Source organism: Ursus maritimus, unplaced genomic scaffold (genome assembly GCF_017311325.1).
Source record: "Ursus maritimus isolate PB19 unplaced genomic scaffold, ASM1731132v1 scaffold_27, whole genome shotgun sequence".
NCBI classification, from domain to species: Eukaryota; Metazoa; Chordata; class Mammalia; order Carnivora; family Ursidae; genus Ursus; species Ursus maritimus.
In genome coordinates, this window is record NW_024425230.1 from 712263 (window position 1) to 733040 (window position 20778).

General features: G+C 40.8%; 1 protein-coding gene across 1 annotated transcript in view; it reads left to right on the plus strand.

Annotated features, from left to right (window-relative positions):
* Positions 1 to 20778, plus strand: part of OCA2 (OCA2 melanosomal transmembrane protein) — a 456357-nt gene that overhangs the window by 126170 nt on the left and 309409 nt on the right. Inside the window, exon 9 of the mRNA XM_008706322.1 lies at positions 781 to 934. Within this exon, the coding sequence (XP_008704544.1) occupies positions 781 to 934 (154 nt within the window). The remainder of the gene's footprint in view (positions 1 to 780; positions 935 to 20778) is intronic.

Here is a 20778-nt window from a genome sequence, read left to right on the forward strand (position 1 = left end):
TGTGTGTGTGTGTGTGTGTGTGTGTGTGTGTGTGTGTGTGTCTCAATCCCTTCTTGTAAGGACACTAGTCATACTGGATTAGGGACCACACTAGTGACCTCATTTTAACTTAATCACCTGTATAAAGACTCTATCTCCAAATATAGTCACATTCTGTAGTTTTGAGGGTTAGGGTGTCAACATCTATATTTTGGGGACACAGTTCATCTCAGAATAGTTACTGACTAAACTTTTAGAAAAGTGCTTTAGTTTCCCCATGCCACATACTATTTATTACTTGGATGCTTCTTGTTCCAGGTACTGTCCCCCACCATCTGTGACAACCTGTCTACGTGTTTTCAGATTGCATATGGCCCTTTTTTGAATCTCCCACATGTGAGAATGGTTGGCTTTGCTATTTGTTAGCAGGTAAAGCAGTCAATGTGTAATGAGGAGAGAGAAAATTAAATGGCTAGAACCAATATGAAAGTCCTTGCTCCCTGTTAATTGTTGGAGTGGCACCTGCCACAAGGTAGACACAGCCAGATGAAGCTGAGGGGCCTACATCAGATGGACCTGGCCATAGAGAGGCTGTGTCTGCATCTTACATGGCTCATATGCACTCAGAGATCCTCATCTGCCAGGTCAGACACTGGGCTAAATCACCCTGAGGTCATTTTGGGCTCTGGTAGTGGCCAAGGATGACTTGTGTTAGAAGGGACACCCAGGAAGCAAGCACTAATTGTTGTCATAGAGTGTGGTTTTCCTTACTAGTGGTAATATCTTTGCATCATTCTGCAGGGATACTGTTTCTGTGAGCATTCGAGCCTCCTTCCAGCAGACACAGGCAGTTCCTCTTTTGATGGCTCATCAGTACCTCCGTGCAAGCATAGAAGCACAAGTGACCATTGCTGTGGTCATCCTTGCTGGGGTCTACATGCTGATTATATTTGAGGTAACTTTCATGCCAGTTCTCTAAGATTTATCTGTGCTCACAAGTAAGTGTCTTTCAACATGCAGGTGCTCTGGATGGACTCAGTTCTGCTTCTTAATCAAATTGCAATGGTATATTTCCTAAAAAAGAAGATTTCCATCATTCTAGGTAGAAATTGACCTATACCGGACTATTTGCTGAATCTTGGCAACTGACACATGCAAGATGAGTTTTAGCAGACTCCAGCAAAAGTTTACCTGAGAAAACTGAATATGTACATGATTTTCTCACCCTTACTCTGCTGTTCACTTGAAGTGTGACACTGAAGGTATAAGCATTGAATATCTCTGAGATGCATATTAAAATGCCCCCTATTTGTTTCATAGGATTGTGTATATTATAGGGACTTGAGAGACCTTGGGCTACATGAGGGGAGGGATTATTATCTGTTATGTTTATCAACTCAGCTAATGAGCCTTTTCACAACTGATCTTATGTCGTATAAATTCCATGTTTCTGGGAAACTAAGTGTGGCTCTATCTTTAATAGCACGGAGAAAAGTGTAGACATTGCCTGGGTGGGTTGGTCCATTATTAATTTAATCATGAAACCAAGTTTACAGCAACACATTGATGGGAATCTTGGCTCCATAGGTTGAGCCTGGAAGGTCAGTAGAGGATATGATTCTGGAGAGGCATTTGTTCTTGAGTGTAGGGTAGGTATGAGAAATGCCTTGGAGTTGTCAAGGAAATGGCCTGCAGCAGAAGTGGCCAGGAAAGTTCCAGAAGTTTGCCTGTGGTTGTCTAGTCTACCTGGTGAGGAATGTTTGCTCCAGTAAGTTGAGCCCCAAATTCCAGCAAGATCCAATCATTGGTTTAGTTGTTACATCTCTTATGTATTCTTTATTCCAGAATAGTTTTTTCTCTCCATTCTTTTTCTGTTTTCCTCTCAATATTATCATATTTCAGGGTTCCCTTGATCACCTACACACTGTGATTTTCTAGAAGAACTCACAGACTCACTGGGCTGTGGTTTATTACCATGACCTGCAGTGGGGAAAGCTTTATCAGGCAGTCTGGAGGAGGCCAGGAGCAGAGTTCTGAAAGGTCTCCTTTCCCAGAAGGGGCCATATAGAACATTCTTCTTCCTCCAGCAGTAGTGTTTCTGCCGATGACAGCCTGTTTGTGACTCAGCCAAGGTTTTTGACCAACCCACCAAAGTCCCAGCCTCCCAGAAAGAAAACAGGTGTTAACAGTAAATCACATTTTTATACAAATAGTTTAGGCATGTTAGTACAGCAGAATGCAATGCTCTAAGCCTACAGAACAAACTTATCACTCTGTAACATAAGGAACAAAAGCCAAGTATCTAGAAGCCAGCCAAGAGCCAGCCCCTGAGCAGGCTTTTCTAAAGGCCCTTCTAATGATGGCAATTTCAGGCCTGCTAGGTTAAGTCTTTACTGCCATCTAGATAAAAAATCCCATTCTGTGGGAGAAGATATTTGCAAATGTCTTATCAGATAAAGGGCTAGCATCCAAAAATCTATAAAGAACTTATCAAACTGAACACACCAAAAACAAAAAATCCAGTCAAGAAATGGACAGAAGACATGAACAGACATTTCTCCAAAGAAGACATGCAAATGGCCAACAGATCCATTAAAAATATGCTCCACATCACTTGGCATCAGGGAAATACAAATCAAAACTACAATGAGACACCACCTCATGCCAGTCAGAATGGATAAAATTAACAACTCAGGAAACAACAAATGTTGGTGAGGATGTGGAGAAAGGGGAATCCTCTTACCTTGTTGGTAGGAATGTAAACTGGTGCAGCAACTCTAGAAAACAGTATGGAGGTTCCTCAAAAAGTTAAAAATAGAGCTACCCTATGACCCAGCAACTGCACTACTAGGTATTTATCCAAAGGGTACAAACATAGTGATTCAGAGGGGCACATGCACCCTAATGTTTATAGCAGCAATGTCCACAATAGCCAAACTATGGAAAGAGCCCAGATGTTCATTGACAGATGAATAGAGAAGAAAGAAGTTGTATATATAGACAATGGAATATTATTCAGCTGTCAAAAAGAATGAAATCTTGCCATTTACAATGATGTGGTTGGAACTAGAGGGAATTATGCTAAGCAAAATAAGTCAGAGAAAGATAAGTATCAGATGATTTCACTCATATGTGGAATTTAAGAAACAAAACAGGTGAACATATGGGATGGGAAGGAAAAGTAAAATAAGACAAAATCAGAGAGGGAGATAAAACATAAGAGACTTAACCATAGGGAAAAAACTGAGGGTTGCTGGAGGGGAGGTGGAAGGGGGGAAAGATAAAGTATTCTTGGCTGCATATTTTTCCCATTTAGCACATTTAATATAGCATAAGGTCTTTGTGGACAGGAGTACTGCCAGCCTTATGATTCTACCCTTGTAGGTTAAGGACCTCTTGTCCCAAGCTGCTTTCAGGATTTTCTCTTTATCTTTGAAATTTGCAGGCTTCGCTGTAATATGTTGAGGTGTTGACCTATTTTTATTGATTTTGAGGGGGATTCTCTGTGCTTTCTAGACTTGAATCCCTGTTTCCCCTGATTAGGAAATTCTCAGCTATAATTCATTCAAATAAACCTCTGTCCCTCTCTCCCTCTCCTCATATTCTGGGATTCCCTATTATCTGGATATTATTTCACTTTGTAGAATCTCTGAGTTCTCTAAGGGTTCCTTTGTAATCCAATAGTTTTCTTTCTCTTTTCTTTTCAGCTTTCTTATTTTCCATCATTTTATCTTCTATACCACTGACTCTTCTGCCTCATTCATCCTCACTTTTTAGAGCCTTTATTTGGGACTGTGTCCTGATAATATCATTTTTAATTTCAGCCTGACTAGATTTTAGGTGTTTTATTTCTACAATAAGAGATTCTCTAGTCTCTCCTATGCTTTTTTCAAGTCCAGGTCTTTATGATCATTTTAAATTCTAGTTTAAACATCTTACTTATATCCATATTGATTGAATCCCTGGCAGTGAGTACTGCCTCCTGTTCTTTCTTTTGGGATGACTGTCTCTGTCTTGTTATTTTGTCCAGAAAAGAATATAAGAAAGAAAGAGAAAACCACCACCACCACCACCACCACCATCACTACCACCACCACAACAAAACAAACCCAAACCAGAAAAAAAATAAAACAAAACAAGAAACAAAACATTACAAAACAGAAAACTACATCCTGTTTGTATGTGTATATAGATATAGATATGTATATATAAAACATATATATACACAAAAATGAGATGAATTAAAATAAAATACAATGAAAGGAAACAAAAAATAAAAAATATGTAATATATATAGAAATAAAATTAAAAAGAATGAAAATGAGTAGAAAAATAAGAAAATAACTGAATATTTAATACTGAATGACTAAAGAATAAAAAAACAACATATGGGTTTCACAGTTTATGGCCAAGCAGAGCAGAAAGCCTGCACCTAGGCTCACTGTTTTCAGCAGGTTTCTCCCCTCTTGTGCCTGGGGACCCTGCTGCACTCAGGCACCCCTGTTCTTTTTGTGACCCCTGTGATCCTGAGACTATGCTGTCTCACCTGGGATTCCACCCTACTTTGCCACCTGAGCACCTTTAAGTCAGGGATGTCCCCCACTGTATCAGACTTCTAAAAGTTCTGATTTTGTGCTCTGCTGCTTATAAATACTTTATGATAGCCTCCTTAAGCAGGCTCCATCCCTTCCACTGTATCCTCAGATATATCACCCTGGATTCAAGTCTCTGCACCTCCTATCTTCCAAAAAGTGGTAGTTTTTTTACATGTAGAATTGCAGCATTTCTTTCTTTTCTCATATCTCTGATTGATTTTGCAGATGTTCAGAATGATTTGATAACTATCTAGCTATATTTGAGGGACCAAACTTAGGGTCCTCTACACCTACCATCTTAACTCCACCTTCCACCTTCAGACTCTGTATAAGTCAGTCAGGTGAACTGGTGTCCATCAGGATAAGGTATCACTCCTCTGCTACTCCATATTATAATGTACTGGCTACATTATCTGTTAAAAACCTTTTTTTAATTGTTTTGAAATAATTACAGATTCACAGAGGGTTGCAAAGAAATGTACATACTTCCTCAGCCTTCCTCAATATTAACATGTTATACAAGTATGATTTAATAATATTAAGACCAAGCAATTGGCATTGGTACAATCCATAGAGCTTCTTTAGATTTCAGGGGATATACATACACTCGCGTGCATGCGTGCGTGTGTATTTGCATGTGTGGCTGTATGCAATTTGATGGATATAGCCTTGTGTAACCACCACTCAATAAAGATACTCAAACTGTACCATCACCACAGAGTCCCTGTGATAGCCCTGTGTAGTCATCCCCTTCCCCATCATCCCTAAGTCCTGGCAACTATAATTTGTCCTCCCTCTCTATAATTAGGTTATTTCACCGGTGCTTTGTAACGGAATAATGTAGTATGTGTCCTTCTGAGATAGGCTTTTTTCACTCAGCATGATTTCCTTGAGGCTCATCCAAAGTGTTGCATACATCACTTGTTTGTTACTTTTTATTACTGAATAATATTCTGTGATATGAATGTAATAATGTGTTTAAGCATTCCTCCTTTGAAAGGCTAAAATAATTTTTTTTCAGTGTTGGGCTATCATAATAAAGCTGCTATCAACATTTAAAAATATTTTTTAGGGGCGCCTGGGTGGCGCAGTCGTTAAGCGCCTGCCTTCGGCTCAGGGCGTGATCCCAGTGTTCTGGGACCGAGCCCCACATCAGGCTCCTCCACTAGAAGCCTGCTTCTTCCTCTCCCACTCCCCCTGCTTGTGTTCCCTCTCTGCTGGCTGTCCCTGTCAAATAAATAAATAAAATCTTTACAAAAAAATATTTTTTAAAAACATTTTTAATGATGTTTTAATGTTGAGTTTTAAATGTTCTTTAAGTATTCTAGATATAAGGGTTTTGTTGGTTACGTAGTTTTCAAATACTTTCTCTTAGGTCAGTTTGTAAATGTTTTCTTTCATAGATTGTGCTTTTGGTGTCAAGTTTAAGAACTCTTTGCCGAGACCTAGATCCCAAAGATCTTTTCCTATGTTTTTTCCTAAAATTTATATTGTCTTACTTTTTACATTTGAGTCTATGATCCATTTTGAGTTAGCCATTGTTTAAGAAGAGAGGTTTAGGGGAGATTAATTTTTTAATCTGTGGACCATTTTTTAAATTTATGGACCTCCAGCACCGTTTTTTGAATTGCTTTTGCTCCTTTGTTAAAAATTAATTGGACATATTTGTGTGGATATATTTTTAAATTCTCTATTCTGTTTTGCTGATCTATGTGTGTATTCTTCCACCAGTACTATGGTATCTTGATTACTACAGATATATTGTCAGTCCTGACACTGAGATGAATGATTCCTCCCACTTTTATTTTTTGAAATTGTATTGATTATTCTATGGCCTTTGTCTTTCCATATATATTTTAGAAAGGCCTTCCAGTCCATGAGCATTCTATGTTTCTTCATTTATTTAGGTCTTTGATTTCTTTTATTATTTTTCATCATACAGATTGTGTACATATTTTGTTAAATTTACACCCAAGTATTTCCTCTATTATGGGGGGCAATTGTAAATGGTATTGTGTTTTTATTTTATTTCCATTTTTTCACTGTTGTTACATATAAATGCAATTGATTTTTGTATGTTGATCTTGTATTCTGTTACTTTATTGTTAATAACAATACTAATATTTTTACTTAATAGTTCTTGGAGGTTTTTTGTAGATTCTGTGGGATTTTCTATGTATATAATCATGTCACTTGCAATAGGAACAGTTTTTTTTCTTTTCAAATCTATATGCTTTTAATTTTCATGCTTTATTGCTGGTGGAAACCGGAGTAGTGAGAGTGGATATCCTTTTTTTTTTTTTTTAATTTTTTATTATGTTATGTTAGTCACCATACAGTACATCCTTAGTTTTTGATGTAGTGTTCCATGATTCATTGTTTGCATATAACACCCAGTGCTCCATGTGATATGTGCCCTCCTTAATACCCATCACCAGCTTATCACAGTCCTCCACCCCCGGCCCCTCTGAAGCCCTCAGTTTGTTTCCCAGAGTCCATAGTCTTTCGTGGTTCATTCCCCCTTCTGTTTACCCCCCCTTCATTCTTCTCTTCCTTCTCCTACCAATCTTCCTGCTATTTCTTATTTTCCATAAATGAGTGAAACCATACAGTAATTGTCTTTCTCTGCTTGGCTTATTTTACTTAGCACAAACTCCTCCAGTCCCGTCCATGTTGCTGCAAATGTTGGGTAATCATTCTTTCTTTGTCTGTTTCTGATGTTCAAGGGAAAGCATTCAGTTTTTCACCATTAAGTATGATGTTAGCTCTAGGTTTCGTGGATGCTGTTTATGAGATTGAGTAAATTGCTTTCTTTTCCTGGTATGCTGAGAGTTTTTGCCATAATTGGGTATTGAATTTTTGCAGTGACTTTTTTGTGTTAGTTGATTTCCTTCCTTAGCTGTTTGATATGGTAGATTCTACTGACATATTTTAGAATTTTGGACCATCCTTGAATACCTGGAAAAAATCTTTCTTTTCTAATGTGAGTACTTATTGGTATAACCTTCCCTCTCAGCACTTCTTTGGCTGCATCCTACAAATTCTGATAGGTTGTATTTTCAATTTCATTTAGTTCTGTTTTTATTTTATTTCTAAAATATCTTCCTTTGAAACTCCCTCTTTGACCCATAGATTATTTAGAAGTGTGTTTTTAAATTTCCAAATGCTTGGAGATTTTCTTGTTTTTCTGTTACTGAATTAAAGTTTGATTCACTTGTGGTCAGAGAACTTACTCTCTATGACTTCAGTTCTTTACTATTTGTTGAAAAAAAATTTATACCCCAGGTTTATGGTCTATTTTGGTGAATATTCCATTGGCTTGAAGTGATAGGATTTTCCCCGTTTTACAACACTAATGTAACTTGTAAATAGAAACTGTATATACTTAGGCCAAGCAATAACTTGTGAAACTCCAAAACTGCAGTTTTGTTCTGTCTGTAATTTGATATAGAAGGTGGAGGATCATGTAATGTGATGAGTGCTGGGTGTTATACTGAGCTGATGAATCACTGAACATTATATCAAAAACCAATGGGGGGCGCTTGGATGGCTCAGTAGGCTAGGCAGCTGCCTTTAGCTCAGGTCATGATCCCAGGGTCCTGGGATAGAGCCCTGCATTGGGCTCCCTGCTCAGCAGGGAAACTCCTTCTCCCTCTCCCTCTGCACCACCTCCCCGCTTGTTCTCTCTTTCTAATAAATAAATAAATAAATAAATAAATAAATAAATAAATAAATAAATAAAATCTTTAGAAAAGACACAATGGTGTACTATACCTTGGCTAATTGAATTTAAATTAAAAAAATACAACAATAAATAAAACATGGACTACCAAAAAAAAAAAAGGTGGAGGATGTTGCAGAGGTGTTAGGAAAATGGTATGCTTGACGTGTGTTTCTGAAACTCTTGTGCTTCCAGAATCCCATTGGGGTATCTGCGCATTATGAGCAGAGAGTTGGATGTATACCCAGACCTGTGGGCTTTCTAGAAGCAGAGTCAACATTGTAGCATTCCTAGGATTGACTGTAGAAGTCTATTCTAGGGGTAGAATTTGCTTTAGGTGAGGACTAGAAGTTGTCTTAAATCTTGGGGTAGAGCTATTTTCCTAGAACCTGAGGTCTCTAGACTCCATAGGCAGGAGTCCTCAGGGCATGCTGCTGCCATCTGCACCTCCACTCGGGAGAGGGAGTCTTGGGGTGGCCTGCAGATCTGTGCATGTGCTCTCCCTCTCTGCTGCTGCCAGCTACTCTCCTTACATGCTGTACCCTCCTTGATCCCTCTAGGCCTGCTCTGCTGTAGCTGTGTCATACTTACCACTTTCTTTTCTGCCATCTAGTTCACTCATCGTGTGAGTTGTGTGTTGTCTGCAGTTTTGTTCTGTGTTGGTTCCTGGTGTCTCATACAGCATTTTGCACAGAGTAAGTGCTCAATAAATATTTATTACACAAAAATGTTTCCAGAGTGTCTTCAGGTATTTGACTAGGTACCAAAGTCCTACTGTGGGTCTTGTCTAACCTGGCTCCTGGAAGTAGGGCACCATACACCTTTGACCCCTGCGTGACTGTGTGGGAATGAAACATCAGCTAGGGTTCCCTTTGGCTTTTGAACAGCTTGGTGGGATGAAATAATTTCAGGAAATTCCTTAGGTTATTTATTTATTTATTTATTTGTCCACTTTTTTATTATTGTTATTATTATTTTTATAATAATATTTTTTATTATGTTAGTCACCATATAGTACGTCCCTGGTTTTTGACATAAAGTTCAATGATTCATTAGTTGCATATAACACCCAGTGCACCATGCAATACGTGCACTCCTTACTACCCATCACCAGCCTATCCCATTCCCCCACCCCCTCCCCTCTGAAGCCCTCAGTTTGTTTCTCAGAGTCCATAACCTAAGGAGGAAGCATGAGAGACTATGGACTCCTTAGGTTATTTAAACTTCCTGCCCTACAGATAATCCTGATTGGCATGTTCTTACCTGAAGTTTTGGAGTTGTATTTCTCATCCTTGTAAAGTAGCTCTTGTTGAAAGCCCCAAAGAACAAAACTGTACCAATCTTCCTAATTCTTGAACTTTGCATCTCTAATAGGAGATTTCCCAAAGCAGCATTCTAAAAATTCCATTATCACAGCTAAGGCTTTTATGCCCTTATACTGTATAAAATCATATTGAAACAGTGTGACACAAACTTAATGACAAACATTTCACAATATAAAGGAAATAATACTTTTCCCCCATGTGCCCTTCACCCAATGCCTGGAATTAGGTTTTAGGAAGGACTGCCACCACAGGTTCCTTTCTTCTGGAAACAAGGAGGCTTTTCTTTCCTTTTCACTCACTTTATCTAATTGAAGCAAAATGATGCAGCTTTTGTGTAAGATCATGTGTCATTGCCCTGGGTCCTTTCATATTTAATCTAGGGGCTCAAAAAGCATTTGGTTTAAAATTAACTGTGAAATGAAATTCAAAACAGATGAATAGAGAACACCTTTACTCTTCCAGGGGGCTCTAATTTCCAGAAATTGGAAGTGCATTTGGAGAGAGGTGAGATGCTAGATCTCACAACACAATGTACATACCACAGTGCCATTTTTCAATGGAAACCTCCAAGTCAAGCCTTCCTAATTTTAGTTATTGTATTTTGCAAGGCTGAAATTTAAATTATAGCTGTGGCCAATGGCTCTGCCCTTGATTCATATCCCTTTGTCTGCAAGGCTTTTCTTATTGGTGAGAAGTTAGTATTGTGATTCACAGAACATATTGCTTCTAGTTGCATCTGGCAGACTTTGTCTAGCAGACTCCATTACCGAATTGCTCTATTACTTCTAGTAGTTTGGGAGTAGAGTCTTTTGGGTTTTCCATATAGAATATCATGTCAACTGTGAAGAGAGACATTTTGACTTCTTCTTTGCTGATTTACATACCTTGTATCCCTTTTTGTTGTCTGATTGCTGTTGCAAGGACTTCTAGTACTATGTTGAATAATAATGGCGAGAGTGGGCATCCTTGTCGTGTTCCTGATCTTAAGGGAAAGGCTTCCAGCTTTTCCCCATTGAGAATGATATTTGCTGCAGGCTTTTCATGGATGGTTTTTATGAGATTGAGGAATGTACCCTCTATCCCTACACTCTGAAGGGTTTTAATCAGGAAAGGATGCTGTATTTTGTCAAATGCTTTTTCTGCATCTATTGAGAGAATCATATGATTTCTGAATTTTTCTTTCTGGATAAAATCTAAGACCCCGATCGATTTGCGAATGTTGAACCACGCTTGCATCCCAGTTATGAATCCCACTTGGTCATGATGGATAATCCTTTTAATGTACTGTTGGATTCTATTAGCCAGCATCTTCTTGAGGATTTTGGCATCCATATTCATTAGGGAAATCGGTCTGTAATTCTCCTTTTTGATGGGGTCTTTGCCTGGTTTGGGGATCAAGGTAATATCGGCCTCATAGAATGAGTTTGGTAGCTTTCCTTCTGTTTCTATTTTTTGAAATAGCTTTAGGAGAATAGGTATTATTTCTTCTTTGAATGTTTGGTAGAATTCCCCAGGAAAACCGTCCGGCCCTGGAGTTTTGTTATTTGGAATGTTGTTTATCACTGACTCAATTTCTTCATAATTAATTGGCCTGTTTAAAAAATCAATTTCTTCCTGTTTCAATCTTGGTAGTTTATAGGTTTCCAGGAAGGCCTCCATCTCTTCCAGATTGCTTAATTTATTGGCATAAAGCTATTGATAAAAGTTTCTAATAATCCATCCAATTTCATTGGCGTTGGTTGTGACCTCTCCCTTGTCATTCATAATTTTATTAATATGGGTCCTTTCTCTATTCTTTTGGATAAGTCTTTTCAGTGGTTTGTCAATTTTATCCAGCTTCTAGTTCTATTGATCTGCTCTACTGTGCTCCTGGTTTCTAATTCATTGATCTCTGCTCTAATCTTGATCAACTGCTTTCTCGTGCGCAGATTTGGCCTGTTCCTCTGTTGCTGTTCCAGCTTCTTGAGGTGAGAATATAAAAACTGCATTTTAGATTTTTCTATTCTTTTGAGTGAGGCTTGGATGGCTATGTATTTTCCCCTTAGGACTGCCTTTGCAGTGTCCCATAGATTTTGGACCATTGTGTTTCCATTCTCGTTGGTCTCCATAAATTGTTTAAATTGATTTTTGATTTCCTGGTTTATCCAATCATTCTTGAGCAGGACGGTTCTTAGTTTCCAAGTGTTTGAGTTTCTTCCAAATTTTTCCTTGTGGTTGAGTTCAATTTCAAAGCATTGTGGTCTGGGAATATGCAGGGAATATTTTCAGTCTTTTGGTATCGGTTGAGACCTGTTTTGTGTCCCAGAACATGGTCTATTCTTGAGAATGTTCCATGGGCATTAGATTAGAATGGTCCATGTGCATTAGAATAGAATGGTCCAATAAAATTAGAAGGTCCAACTCGTTGAGTATGGCATTCAAAGCCTTTATTTCTTTGTCGATTTTTTGCATGGGTGTTCTGTCTATTTCTGATAGTGGAGTGTTGAGGTCCCCTACTATTAATGTATTTTTATCTATATGTCTCTTTATTCTGGTTAAGAGTTGGCTTGTGTATCTTGCTGCTCCCCGGGTGGGGGCATATATATTTATAATTGTCATATCCACTTGTTGGATACATCCTTTAAGAATATTATAGTGCCCCTCTGTGTCTCTAACTATAGTCTTTAGTAAAATCCAATCTGTCTGATATGAGAATTGCTACCCCAGCTTTCTTTTGAGGTCCATTGGTGTGAAAGATGGTATTCCATCCCTTCACTTTCAGTCTGGATGTATCTTTAGGTTCAAAATGAGTCTCTTGTAGACAGCAAATGGATGGGTCATGTCTTTTTATCCAATCTGCAGCCCTGTGACATTTTATGGGAGCATTTAAGTCATTTATATTGAGACTGATTATTGAGAGATATGATTTTAATGATGCCATGTTCCTGTAAAGTCTTTGTTTCTATTGATTGTGACTTTCTGTTCTGTATCACTCTTGGGGCCTTTTTACTTTTATAGAACCCCCCTTAATATCTCCTGTAGGGCTGGTTTTCTGGTCATGAAATTGGTCAATGACTGGCGATTCTGGAAGGTCTTTATTTCTCCATCAATTCTGAATGACTGCCTTGCTGGATAAAGGATCCTTGGCTGCATGTTTTTCTCTGAAAGAGCTTTAAAAATTCCCCCCCCCCGCCAACCCTTTCTCTCATTCCAGGTCTGTGTAGACAGGTCTGATGTAATTTTGATACCTTTGCCTTGGTACATGAGAAATTTCTTTGCCCTGGCCGCTTTCAATACTGTATCCTTGGATCTAATATTTGCGAATTGCACTATACTGTGACGTGGCGTAGGTTTGTCGTGGTTGAGCTTGGGAGGGGTCTTCTCTGCCTCTTGGACACGAATGTTTGTTTCCTTTGCCAGATTAGGGAAGTTTTCATTTACAATTTGTTCAAATATCTCTTCTAGACCTCTGTTTTTCTCCACCCCCTCGGGGATGCCGATGATTCTGACATGGAACGTTTCATTGAGTCAGTAATCTCCTGTAACTTACATTCCTGAGCGTGGATTTTTTTGAGTCCAGATTCTCTTTTAGCTTTTTCTTCTACTAACCCATCCTCCAGTTCACTGATACGTTCTTCTGCCTCATTCACCCTGGCCGTCAGAGCCTCTAGTTTTGCCTGCATTTGGCTCATAGAATTTTTAATTTCTGCCAGATTCACTCTCATTTCCGCCCTTAGAGATTCTATATTCTCACTGACATTTTCATTAATACTATTTTCAAGTCTACACATCATCTTGACCATTGTTACTCTGAATTCCATTTCTGATAATTTTGTTATATCCATATCCATTAGTTCTGTTGCAGAGGCCACAGACTCATTGTCTTTTCTTTGCTGGGGGGGGGGGGAATTTCTCCTTCTCGTCATTCTGATGAGGAGAGGGTGCAGGGTTGTCCAGAGCCCAAATTATTGATTGGGACCCAGGCCGTGCACCCTTGTTTTATAGGGATATTAGAGATGTGGGGTTCTTGATTTTTCAGCCTTCCTTCTGGGGGAGGGGCCTGCCGCGCCAATACTCAGGTAACCCTGTTTGGGTAGAGTCTCTGTGTCCCCTGTGAGGGGGGATTGGGATGGGCACACTGTGAGCCAGTATTTCCAGGCTTTTGTTCTCTGGCGGCTTTCCCTGGCAGTTTGCTGTGCCTCTTCTGAGAGTCAGAGCAGCAGTGGCCGAATCTCAGCCTCTGTCTCAGAACAGAGGGATCGCGGACCGTTCTCCACTGATGTTCTGGCCACTTTAACTCTGTTTCTGTTGGTGCTACTCAACCCTGCAGCATCCCGGGATGTGCGCCTCACACCTGGAGTCCCAGCCCTCATTTCCAGGGCCGGCGCATCTCTGTCCTTTGTTTCTAACACCGCCAGCACCCAGCCGCCAGCCGCCCCTGTGCACTCCCTGAGCTCCCAGTCTCAGTCTGGTTCCAGTGAGCACTTCAGAGCTCCGGTTTTCAGTCTGGTGGCACGTGTTTCCTGGCTCATGGTCTCAGTCTGCTCTCTCACGGGTGCTGGTCTGCGAGTCTGCCCGCTCCCCCCGTGCAGGTGGCTACTGCTTCCCAGCACCCGAACGCAGCAGCTCCCTCCCCCTTCCATTTATCTTCCAATATCTGTGTGCGGTTTCACGGTTCCCCACTTTGTACCTCAATACTCAGCGCTGGAGATGTTCATTTGTAGAGATCCAGATGTATCTTCCTGCATCTCAGGCTGATTCCATGGATGTTCAGGCTGGTCTGGTACCTATCCAACTCGACTCAGGGGACCGGCTGAAAAAGGGGTCCCCTACTCCTCCGCCATCTTAACTCCTCCCCCTGCAAATGTTACAATATTTAATTCCAAAAAGATATGGTAGGTTGAATAAGCTCCCCCAACCCCACTCCAGACATCCATGTCCTAATTTCTAGAACCTGTGAATATGTGACCTTATAAGGCAGAAGAAACTTTGCAGATGTGATTAAATTTAGGATTTGGGGAGATTATCCTGGATGATCCAGGTGGGCTCAATTCTCTGAAAGTGGAGAACCTTTCCCAGGCGTGGGTGGAGGGAGACATAACTATGGAACAAGGGTCATAGAAAGGTGATATGAGGACTTTTGACCCACTGTTGATGGCTTTGAAAATGGAAAAGACAGGCACTGGTCATGGAATATGGACAGACTTCAGAAGCTGGAATAGGTGAGGCGATGGATTCTTCTATAGAGCCCTCAGAAGGAACACTGCCCTGCTGACTATGTTGTGTTTCTGAGCTATTAAAGTATAAGAGAATAAATCTGTGCTGTTTTAGCCACCTACTTTGTGATAGCAGCCCTAGGAAACTAACATAGTAGGTCCCCGTGAGAGAGGTGTTACACTCCTGTTTTATATCTAGAGAAACCTTTGAGAGGACAACTTAATGTAGATCTCAGCCACGGTAAGTGGGAGAGGCAGTATTGAACGCATGTTCTTCCATGGCCAAGATCCTCCTCTGAGGATGGGGAGTGGAGGTATCAAAGGATATCACATGGTTGCTGAGCTTTAGTACACAGCTGAGAGTAGGTGCCCCAGCCCAACTGCCTCCTGATCCTAACGTCTTGCACATGTGGGTGATGCAAGGGGCTGACTGTCCCTGTATATATACAAGAAGAAATCTGAAGTTCATAGGCAGGGGCTTGCCTTGTCCCCTAGTTGGATGAGTCAGGGCTTTGTCTGTAATCAAAAGACCTGGTTTCTATGAGCTGCAGGGATCAATTGGGAGGACATTTGGGGTGAGTGTGTGTGCATATATGAGACTATGTGTGAGTGAGAGTATGAGGAGGCTGTGGAGTGTGTCTATGTGTGCAAGTGTGGCTATGTGAGACTGTTGATGCTGTGTGAATGTGTAAGACTAGATGTGAGTGTGATACTGGATGTGTGTGAGTGTGCAAGGCTGTGTGTGTATTTGTGTTTGAGTTAGTGAAGGTATGTGATTGTGTGCATGTGTGAATGTGAGACTGAATGTGTGTTGAGTGTATGCACAAGATAGGTCCCAGTGCTACGTTGTCTTCATGTCACTGGCTCACCTCTGGTGCCATGACTGGGGTGTGCCAAGGCAGGGGTTGGAGAGTCCGACTTGTTGCCTGCATCTGGCAGTTTGGAGAGTTGGTTCCCCAGAGGCCTAGGTACCCTCAGGATTGGGAGCAAACAAATCCTGACCACACAGTTACATAATTATCAATTATTTTCTGTGGTGAGAACAATTAAGATCTAGTCTCTTAGCAACTTTGAAGTTTATAATACATTATTATTGACTATAATCATTATGCTGTGCATTAATTAGGTCTCCAGTACTTATTTATCTTCTAGATGCAAGTTTGTACCCTCAGACATCTCCCCAATTTCCCCATCCCCTAGGCCTTGGTAACCACCATTTTACTCTTTTTCTGCAAGTTTGGCTTTTTTTAGATTCCACATATAAGTGAGATCATACAGTAATTCGTCTTTCTCTGTCTGAATTATCTCATTAGCATAATGCCCTCAGGGTCCATCCATTTTGTCACAAATGGCAGGATTTTCATTTTTATCATGGCTGGATAGTATTCCATTACACACACACACACACACACACACACACACCCCACATCTTCTTTATCCATTTATCCTTTAACGGATGGTTAGGTTGTTTCCATATTTTGGCTATTCTGAATAATGCTGCAATAAACATGGGGGTGCAAATATCTTTTTGAGATCTTATTTTTACTTCTTTTGCATATATACTCAGAAGTGGAATTGCCAGATCCTGTAATAGTTCTATTTTTATTTTTTGTGGATCTTCCATACTATTTTCCATAGTGGCTGAACCAATTTACATTCCCACCAACAGTGCACAAGGGTTCCCTAAAAGGTGGAAGGTGGTTTTTGATTTGCATTTCCCAGGTGATTATTGATGTTGAACATCCTTTTCTATGTACCTCTTGGCCATTTGTATGTCTTCTTTGGAAAAATGTCGATTCAGCTTCCCTGCCCATTTTATTTTATTTTATTTTATTTTATTTATTTTTTAACTTTAATATTTTCTTGTTTAAAAATATTTATTTATTTATTTATTTGAGTATAGCTTTAAGTATATTTGAGTGTAGTTGACATACAGTGTTACATTAGTTTCAGGTGTACAACAGTGATTCGACAAGTTTATACATTATTCTATGCTCACAAGTGCAGCTACCATCAGTCACCATAATATTTCCTAACATTTTAATAGTTTTTAGAAAACATATAACTATGATTTATCAACACCAGAATATTCTCTGTTTCTTGAGACTACCCTGTATTCTCCTTTCTCTGCCAAGTAAATTTCTACTAACCTCCTTAGGGACAGTTTACATATCACTTCCTCTTTGAAGAATCTCTGTAGGCTCCGCTCCTTCGACTTCTTAGCACTTTGTTCATACTACTATCATAAAGGATTCAGTACAATGCAGTATAATGTGTGCCCTGATATGAAGGAAGCCCACTTCAGAGGCAAGAACACAAAACCATACCTCTGCCCATTTTAAAATCAGGTTTTTTAAAAAAATGTTCAATTAGCCAATATATAGTACATCATTAGTTTTTGATGTAGAGTTCAATGATTCATTAGTTGCATGTAAAATTAGGTTGTTTTTTGTTGTTATTGAAGACCTGTTTTCAGCATTTCTTGCAAGGCAGGTCTAGTAGTGATGAATTTCTTCAGCTTTTGTTTTGGCTTTTGTTTCTCTTCCATATCTTTTAACACTTTGTATATGTCATTATACTCTCTCCTGGCCTTCAGGGTTTCTGCTGAAAGATCCTCTGAAAGCCAAAGGGGATCTTTTGTAGGTTACCATCTTTTTTTCTCACAGCTTTTAGGATTCTCTTTAATCTTTGAATTTTGACAGTTTCATTATGTGTCTTGGAGAAGTTCTCTTGTATCGAGATGTCCAAGTGTCTCCCCAGGTTTGGGATGCTCTCAGCTATTATTTCTTTAAATAAATTTTCTTCCCCCTTCTCTTTCTTCTTCTGGAACCCCAATTATTCTTTTGGAACATTTGGTGGAATTTCATAGATCATGTAGGCTTTCTTTGCTCGTTTTCATTCTTTTCTCTGTGTTCTTCTCTGATTGGGTCATTTCAAAGTTTCTGTTCTCTAGGTCACTTATTTTATCTTCCACTTGATCTACACTGCTGCTGCTACTCTCTGTTGCATTTTTTACTTCATTCATTAAGTATTCAGCTCGAGAATTTTTTTTGGTTCTTTTTTATGATTTCTTATCTATTTGTTAAATTTCTCATTTTATTCCTGTGTTGTTTTCCTGGTTCCACTGAATTATATTTCTGTGTTTCCTTGTAGTTCAGGTCATAACAGCTCCCCTGGTGGGCCAGGGCCAGACTTGCATCTATGTTTGTTCTGATATTGTTACTGATTTTCAATATCAATACTGATATTGATCTGTATGGTGGCACTGCCTGCCATATGGGTCTTCTTTCCACCCTCCCTTGTCTCTTAGGAAGATGATGTGGCCATTTTATATAGGTGGTGGGTCTGCATCCTTCTGTCCCATGATGTGAAGTTACTCTGGTCCTTCATTGCATGGTGGGCTGACCACCCTCCCCCCTGAGGTTAGGTGTAGTCTTGCCTTATGCCTGGCTATTGGGTTATCAGCAGAGCAACTCCCCCTTCTTTTTATCTCAATAATGGCATGTGTGAGGACTGGAAGTGATGGTATAATCTATCCTCAGTGCCAGAGCCTGTTGAGTCTGATTCTCTCATAACTAGAGAGAATCTCATGACTCTTGCTGAGCTGGGGTCCTGCCTTGGGGAAGCACTGGCTGTTCCCAGTTTGTATGTATTGGCACTGCCATCAGAGGGAATTTCCAGCATCCATCACTGTTCTAGAGTCTTCTCCAAGCACACACATGCTGTTCTGCAAATGTCCATGTGAACCATTTCTTTTTGTCAAAGGGAGAAGTTTGCTCAAGAAATTCTGAAAAGAATGGAAGGGGGTGTGCTTGCTGGGCAGTGTGGGGTGGAGGGGGTGGTAGCCTGGGTCCTGTGGGTATTACCTGGTGCACCTGGGCCAGAGTGAGCCAGGAAGGACATGTGATTTCAGAGCTTCTCGGGTTACAGCACCATCCTCATAGGCTTGGGTGGGCCTGAAAATGAGAGTGTCTGCTCTTCTTCCCATCCATCCCCATGCCACCTGATGCCCTCATAACTTTTCCTCCTTTCCAGAGTCTCCTGTGTACAGAAGAGGCAGATAATTGTCCCTAAAGTATAGGGCTGGCTGGAATCATTGAGACCCTCCTTGTTACCCCTTGTTCAGGGGTCTGCCACCTTGCTGGTGTCAGTCCCATCACTGTTTTTGAGGTTTGAGCATCATGGACATGTCACAGAAGATTCATTAAACCCACTGTCTTTTCAAGAGCAAGTGTTGTGTTCCCACCTTAGTCTCATGGTTCAGCAGGTGGCTGGCTGTATGTTGTTAAACAAAAATCCCCAACTCAGGTGTGTTCATGCATCTCTGAGGCAGAACAGGGTGCCAGCCACACCCCAGTTGGGCTGTATTGGCATTTCTGATTCCAGATCAACTCTGTAGCACTGCCTGTCCTGCAAGGCAAGGGGACAGGATGGGAAGGTGGTGGGAACAGTTGAGACCACCTGTGTACACCTGTCTTCTTTTAGAGTTGGGAAAAAGGAAATAGACATACCTAACATGGTATTTTCATCATGCCCTGGGAATAATGTCCATTTGGTGATGTGTGACCAGAGAGCAGTCATTTTGGAAGAATGTTGCAAGGGAGGGGGGGAAAAGATGGTGGAGGAGTAGGGGACCCTTTTTTCAGCTGGGTCCCTGGATCAGGCTGGATATCTACCAGATCATCCTGAACACCCATGAAATCAGCCCAAGATGTAGGGGGATACATCTGGATCTCTACAAACGAACATCTCCAGCTCTGAGTATTGAAGTATGAAGCGGGGAGCCATGAATCTGTGCACAGATATCAGAAGATAAATGGAAGGGGGAGGGAGCCTCCACGCTCGGGCGCCGGGAAGCAGTAGCCACCTGCACAGGGGAGGCGGCCAGACTCGTGGTCTGGCACCCACAAGAAAGCAGACTGAGACCATGAGCCTGGGAATGTGCACATGACCAGACTGAAAACCGGAGCTCCAGAGCGCTCACTGGAACTGGACTGATACAAGGAGCTCGGGAGCGCTCACGTGCCACCTGACTGAAAACTGGAGCTCCGGAGCGTGCACGAACCACACTGAAACAGGGAGCTCGGGAGAGTGTGCAGGAACCGGGGGTGGCTGGGGGTGTTAGAAGCACAAACGACAGAGATGTGCCAGCCCTGGAAGTGAGGACTGGGAGAGTGGCTGTGGGGCACACATCCCGGGACAATGCGGGGTTTTTCACAGCACCAACAGAAACAAAGTTAGAGTGGCCAGGAGAGCTCAGTGGACAGCGGACTGCGATCTCTCTGTTCTGAAAGAGGTTAAGATACGGCCACTGCTGCTCTGACTCTCAGAAGAGTCATAGAAAACTGCCAGGGAAAGCCGCCAGAGAACAAAAGCACAGAAATACCGGTTCACATTGTGCCCATCCCCATCCCCCCCACAGGGGAGGGGGCAACTCTACTCAAACAGGGTTGCTTGAGTATTAGCGCGGCAGGCCCCTCCACCAGAAGCTAGGCTGAACAATCAAGAAGCCCACATCCCTAAGGTCTCTATAAAACGAGTGCACATTGCTTGGGTCCTGGTCAATAATTTGGGCTCTGTACATCCCCACAACCACACCTCAACAGAACAACAAGGAGGAGGAACCCCAACAAAGGAAAGAAACAGAGACTGTGGCCTCTGCCACAGAACTAGTGGATATGGATATAACCAAATTGTCAGAAATGGAGTTCAGAGTAACAATGGTCAAGATGATGTGTAGGCTTGAAAAAAATATTAACGAAAATATTAACAAGAATATAGAATCTCTAAGGCAGAAATGAGAGTAAATCTTGCAGAAATTAAAAATGCTATGAACCAAATGAAGTCTAAACTAGAGGCTCTGACGGCCAAGGTAAATGAGGCAGAAGAACGAATTAGTGAATTGGAAGATGGAATGGTAGAAAAGAAGGACAAAACAGAAACTTGGCTCAAAAAAAACCAAT